This window comes from Bison bison, unplaced genomic scaffold (assembly GCF_000754665.1).
Source record: "Bison bison bison isolate TAMUID 2011002044 unplaced genomic scaffold, Bison_UMD1.0 scf7180017864384, whole genome shotgun sequence".
Classification (NCBI taxonomy): Eukaryota; Metazoa; Chordata; class Mammalia; order Artiodactyla; family Bovidae; genus Bison; species Bison bison.
In genome coordinates this window covers 9,393,905-9,400,580 of record NW_011494956.1, presented here as the reverse complement: position 1 = coordinate 9,400,580, position 6,676 = coordinate 9,393,905, and the positions used below count along the sequence as shown (strand labels likewise).

Sequence of the window (6,676 nt, the reverse complement as noted above, 5' to 3'; positions counted from 1 at the left end):
GAATATAAACCCTCAGATAGTACCAGAGTAATATAAGCTTCAAGTATGCTGCTTATACATATTAATGTGATATAGTTGCTTATATTAACCTACCATGATTAGTGCTCTGAAATATATATAGAATAATGCCCTCTAAGAATTTGATTTGTTTTTTAAATGAGAATTTAGAAGATGATCAGATATTTGATCTTCCATTATTTCCTCACATATAAAGGATATATTATTTTGTTATTGAACCTTCCTAATGAGGATGGATAATAAGAAAGCTATGGTGGATCGAATCACACTGCACATTTATCACCAGATATAGTTTCTTGTCAGCATCTTACAGTTATTTCTTTGTGAGTACCGTCCCTGTTTTTTTTAGTCGCCTTAGGATTCTTTATCTTCTGTTTTCATCAGTTTTACTATGCCCTGCCTACGTGTGGTTTTCTTTATATTTATCCTACTTGGGTGTTCCTAGGGGCTCTTGGTTACTGTGCCTTGATGTCTGTCTTCAGTTTAGGAAAATTCCAGGCAATTATCTCTTTCCATTTTTCCCCCTTGTTTGTTCTTTCTCTTTTCTTCTGGGACTTCAGTTACATGAATAATAGACCATTTTACTGTCTCATATGTCTCTTATGCGCTCTTCCTCTCTGACTAATCTATCATCTATTTCACCAGTCCTCTTTTCAGCTATGGCTAATCTGTGGTTAAATACATGTTCATTTTGGTCATTTTATTGCTTAATTCTAAATTTTTCATTTGACAATATTTTAGCATTTCCAGGTATTTGCTCAGTTTTTCATTTCATTTTCTATCTCAAAAAAACCCAAAACCAAACTCTGTCAGTTAAATCCATTGTCTGTGTCTGTCATGAATCTGATCCTCTTTGTCAGGTTTTGATTTTTGGGGTTTCGTGGAGGGGGGTTGGTGTTTGGTCTAATGGCATGTTTCATAATTTTTGATGGAATGCTGGATATTGAAATATGAAATATTTTAGAGATAACTTGAAGCTCTGGATATTTTTTCCTCCCTCCAGAAAAATTTGCTTTTGGCGTGTGGTTAGGCTAGAGGCTGATCTCTTTAATCCAGTTAGGGATTTGGCTGATTCCAGGCTAGATTTCACTCATCGTAAGGCTGATCTATGTTAACAGTTCACCTTTCCTACTCAAGCATAGGCCTTCAAAGATGCCAACAGAAAGCCTGGGTGTTTACAAGGGCTTCGCTATCTTGGTGGGCCCTGGGCTCCCACTTTTATCATTTCCAGCATGAGATTATAGAAAGTTTTGAGTAAGCTTTTTAGCCTTTCAGGCCACTGCTGAAGTTAGAGAGTGCCTTTCAGCAGCTTCTTTGGTTGCTCTACCGGCAGCTTCTGTTTACACCTCATTGGCCAGAACTGTATCTTTTGGCTAACCTTAGCCACTGTCCCTGGCTTCAAAGGAAACTAGGAACTGTTTTGCTGAACTCCTAATGTTCTACTGAAACCTCCCCCCTCTCAGCCCCAAATAAACTTGTTTTAATACTCTCCAGATTTATAAAATGGTGACAGATGTAAATAAAACTGAACTTGCAGGTGAATATAGTAGGGAATACCAGATTTTTTGTGTTTTCAAATATGGGTTTCTAACACTAAAAAGGACCTTCAAATAATTTTTTAAACTTTTTGTTCTTTTTTTTTTTTTTTTTAACTAGAAAGCAAACACCTTGGTAGTAGAAACTTTAAAAATCTAGATGAACAGAAAAGAAAAAACTTGAAATCCTACCAACCAAAGTTTGATCAATGTTTTGGTAGGGAGCTTTATAGTAATTTTATATAACAATACATGTAGTATGTTTTATTTTTACAAATTAACTCTGAGTTATATACCCTATTTTGTGATTTGTTTCTTTTACTAGGTATCATATATATATGTGTGTATTTCCATGTTAAAGTATATAATGAGGGTAGTACCTTACAGTTTAGAAATTCGTTTCCTTAATTCAGTTCATAATGCTTTTTAATTTCAGTGTTCCACCCTAGTAGTATGTATCTTGTGTATGCTTGTTCTCTCTCCACTCTTTTTTTGACCAGGTTAATACGTAATTATGTTATTGTTGACTAATACCAAAAGAATGTTCTGTTTAACAGCCAGTGGAAGTAATGAACATGTTAGGTAGGCTCTGACTCAATGGCAATGATTCATGTTAGAACCCTGTTAAATATCTTTTTTATTTCTAGTCTTGACTTGATACAGTGTTCAATACATTTGATACAGTGCATGATACATTTTTCTGTCAGTGAAATTATTATACTGTTTTTCTACTCTTTATTAATAGTTTTTATTGTTTTCAAAATAGAGTAGATCCTAGACATTTTCTGAGAAGCATTTGGGAGTGCCTTGCTAGTATACAGTTTCTATCATAAAATACATACATGTTAAAATGGTACAACTGCTTTGAGACGTAAATGTTGATGCAGTTGGCTAGGCTCACTCGTGAGTCAAGCGACACAGATGCTGATGTGACAGCAAATAGGATTCAGAATTTTAGTTGAGTCATAAATTACTGCATATCATGGACCTTCTCGAGATCACTCTTGAATAGTAGGGATTGTGAATATTAAATGCCTGGTGAATGAAAGACCTGTTTTATAAATCACATATGATTTTATAAATAATTTGTATCTAGGTTTTTAGTGGAAGGTTTGCTAGATCTAGTTCCAATTCCACCTAACTGCAGTCCACGGGGTCGCTAAGAGTCGGACATGACTGAGCGACTTCACTTTCACCTTTCACTTTCACACATTGGAAATGGCAACCCACTCTGGTGTTCTTGCCTGGAGAATCCCAGGGATGGGGGAGCCTGGTGGCTGCCGTCTGTGGGGTCGCACAGAGTCAGACACGACTGAAGCTACTTAGCAGCAGTAGCAGCAGCCACCTAACTGCTAATTTTATGGCAACTGATGCCTTTGTTTTTTAGAGCTTAACTTTCTTATGCAGACTTTTATGTTGAGATACATCAACATATAACACAATATGTTGTGCTTATTGCTCAATCCCTGGAGCTTTATAGTCAGTGAACCTCAGGATCTCTCTTATATAAAATATGCTCATTAAAAATAGGCTGATTCAGGTTAGATTTCTGCATATGTCTAAAGGCTTGTTTCAAAGAAGAATAGTAACTAGATAATAAACTTTCCATCCTCTGATGAAATTACTTACGTCATTAGTCTCTAGATATCACACCCTTGAAATCTTCACTTGGCAGCGTGACAGTTTGTCATGTCAGCTGGGTGGAGGTAATCTAGCACCAGCTCTTAACCAGCTCTGAATTGCTCATAACCAGTTTAGAGTTGCTCATTACTGGTGGCAGGGTACAAATAATCAAGTTCTGGATTATATTGTTCCTAAGCCTTTGTTTCTTGAGAAGTTGATAGTTTGCTTTAAACTTTTACTACTAAATTTTTTAAAAGTCCATTTATTAATGGCTTTTTAAGAAAGTAGCCCTTTATTTTCGTTCTCAGCATCCTATGTTTTCATCAGTGTTCTTCACCTGTTTATTGTCTATCCAACTAGATTGTAAGTTCTTATAAGCAGTGACTTTGTTTTACCTGTTTTTTTTTTTTTCCCCTCACCACATGGCTTTGGGATCTTAGTTCCCTGACCAGGGATTGAACCTGGGCCCTGAGCAGAGAAAGCATAGAGTCTTAACCACTGGCCTACCAGGGAATTCCCAATGACTTTATTTTATACTTATGTAGATTCCTACCCGCTCCTACAGTGTCTCCTAAAATATAGTAAATATTCCATAAATCTTAATTATTTGAGAAAACTAAGTGTGACAAATTGAATCTTACCAGTTTTAAGTTACTTTTATTGTTTAGCCTTGTATGATACTATCTTTATACTTGTCTTTTCTGGAAAAAGCATTCTGTGTCTTGAATTTGTTAAATTCAAACTTGCCTAAAATGTGTGTTATCTTCCTAATTCATGGTAATTGAGATAAATAAATATTTGTTGAATAGGGCATAGAATTCTTAGATTTGAATACCATGTTCGATATAAGCATTTGACTGCTTATCTCTCAGATTTTGATCTGCATTGTTGGTTATAAGTCATTTAACACATACTTGATGTAGACAAAGCCATGTGCTAAGGATCACTAAAATTTGGTTAGTGGATAACTAAATATTATGACTGCCATTTGAAAAAGAAGATACCTTTATAGCACATGGAACTCTGTTCAGTGTTATGTGCCAGCCTGGATGGGGAAGAATTTAGGGGAGAATGGAGACATGTATGTGTATGGCTGAGTCCTTTTGCTGTTCACCAGAAACTACCACAGCACTGTTTATCTGCTATACCCCAATACAAAATAAGAAGTTAAAAAAAAGAATATACCTTTACTTAATATTTTGTCAGTAAAGTAAACTTCTCAGTTTGTGATTTTTTTTTTTGTCTTTATAGGGTAAAGTTCACCTTGAATTAAAACTGAATGAACTGATAACAGAAAATGGAACTGTGTGCCAGCAGCTTGTTGTACAGTAAGCATGTTTCTTTTGCCAAAATCAACTAGAAATAATTCTCCATCTTGTATTCTTTGACTCTTAAGACAACTCCTTATTTTAAATACTTCAAAAGTTTTTTTTTAAGAAATGAACTCTGCTATGCTATTCCTATATTAATTTGTTTTCCAGTTTATTTTCTCACATCTAGTCTACTCAGTTTATATATGAGTCATTAATTCATTCAACCAATAATTTATTTAATGTGTGTTAAATGATAGAGGTAGGGGGTTTTCATAGGATCACAGATAAACATGTATGTATAGCCACCTAACAGGAAGGAGTTGGAAAAGCTTCCTAGTAGATGGCCTCTAGAAACTCCAATAGATAAAACCCAGCAGGGCGTTAGGGACCCTTAGGGCTAAAACTGAATGCGTACCTTGAGATTACCAGTGTTGATTCTTACCTGCTTTGAATTCCTTTTTTACACTTTTGCTCTTAACTCATTTTTATCACCCAGACTCTAATCTTCTAACTGTTCAGTAAATCTGTTTCAGCCTTTTCCCTCTGTCCAAAACCCTTCCTCTGGGCTGTCAATGAACAACTGAATATCCCTGACTTCTGAATGTTTTCTCTATGTCTTAACTGATACGTAATGAATATCGCCTGAAGTACTTACTGTTCCCTCTGCTGCCTTCTTAGTTCAGTTGCTCAGATGTGCCTAACTCTTTGCGACCCCATGGATTGCAGCATGCCAGGCTTCCCTGTCCATCACCAATTCCCCAAGCTTACTCAGACTCATGTCCATTGAGTTGGTGATGCCATCCAACCGTCTCATCCTCTGTGATCCCCTTCTCCTCTCACCTTCAATCTTTCCTAGCATCAGGGTCTTATCCAATTAGTCAGTTCTTTGCATCAGGTGGCCAAAGTATTGGCGTTTCAGCTTCAGCATCAGTCCTTCCAATGAATATTCAGAACTGATTTCCTTCAGGATGGACTGGTTTGATCTCCTTGCAGTCCAAGGAACTCTCAAGAGTCTTCTCCAACACCACAGTTCAAAATCATCAATTCTTCGGCGCTCAGCTTTCTTTGTAGTCCAACTCTCACATCCATACATGACTACTGGAAAAACCATAGCTTTGACTAGATGGACCTTTGTTGGCAAGGTAATGTCTCTGCTTTTTAATATGCTGTCTAGGTTGGTCATAGCTTTTCTTCCAAGGAGCAAGCATCTTTTAATTTCATGGCTGTAGTCACCATCTGCAGTGATTTTGGAGCCCCCCCCCAATATAAAGTCTGTCACTGTTTCCATTGTGCCCCCATCTATTTGCCTTGAAGTGATGGGACTGGATGCCATGATCTTAGTTTTCCGAATGTTGAGCTTTAAGCCAACTTTTTCACTTTCCTCTTTCACTTTCATCAAGAGCCTCTTTAGTTCTTCTTCACTTTCTGCCATAAGGGTGGTGTCATCTGCATATCTGAGGTTATTGATATTTCTCCCGGCAATCTTCATTCCAGCTTGTGCTTCATTCAGCACAGCATTTCGCCTGATGTACTCTGCATATAAGTTAAATAAACAGGGTGACAGTATACAGCCTTGACAGACTCCTTTCCCACTTTGGAACCAGTCTGTTGTTCCATGTCCAGTTCTAACTGTTGTTTCTTGACCTGCGTATAGGTCTCTCAAGAGGCAGGTCAGGTGGTCTGGTATTCCCATCTCTTTGAGAATTTTCCACAGTTGTGATCCATACAGTCAAAGGCTTTGGTATGGTCAGTAAAGCAGAAGTAGATGTTTTTCTGGAACTCTTTTGCCTTTTCAGTGATCCAGCAGATGTTGGCAATTTGATCTCTGATTCCTCTTGCCTTCTCAGTCTGAGGCTATGTATTCTAGGGGCCAGGGAGTAGGGTCAATAGTACTCTTCTACTGCTGCTCCTAATGGGCTTCCTAGGTGGCACAGTGGTAAAGAATCCACCTGCCAGTGCAGGACATGCAAGAGACTTGCGTTCCATCCCTGGGTCAGGAAGATCCCCTGGAGGAGGAAATGGCAACCCACTCCAGTCTTCTTGCCTGGAAAATCCCATGGACAGAGGAGGCTGGTGGGCTACAGTCCATGAAGAGTCAGACATGACTGAGCCACACATATACTATACTGCTGCTCCAGACTATGTTCTCCTAAAAAAAAAAAAAAAAAAACCAGCTCCTTTGATGTA

The 6,676-nt window shown here is 37.7% G+C and overlaps 1 protein-coding gene across 5 annotated transcripts in view; it reads left to right on the top strand.

The window, feature by feature from the left end:
• The window catches only part of RASA2 (RAS p21 protein activator 2), a 117,037-nt gene that overhangs the window by 37,032 nt on the left and 73,329 nt on the right, over positions 1 to 6,676 (top strand). For all 5 annotated transcript variants that reach the window (XM_010858182.1, XM_010858180.1, XM_010858183.1 and 2 more), the window contains one exon: positions 4,428 to 4,504. In XM_010858182.1, coding sequence (XP_010856484.1) covers positions 4,428 to 4,504 — 77 coding nt within the window. The remainder of the gene's footprint in view (positions 1 to 4,427; positions 4,505 to 6,676) is intronic.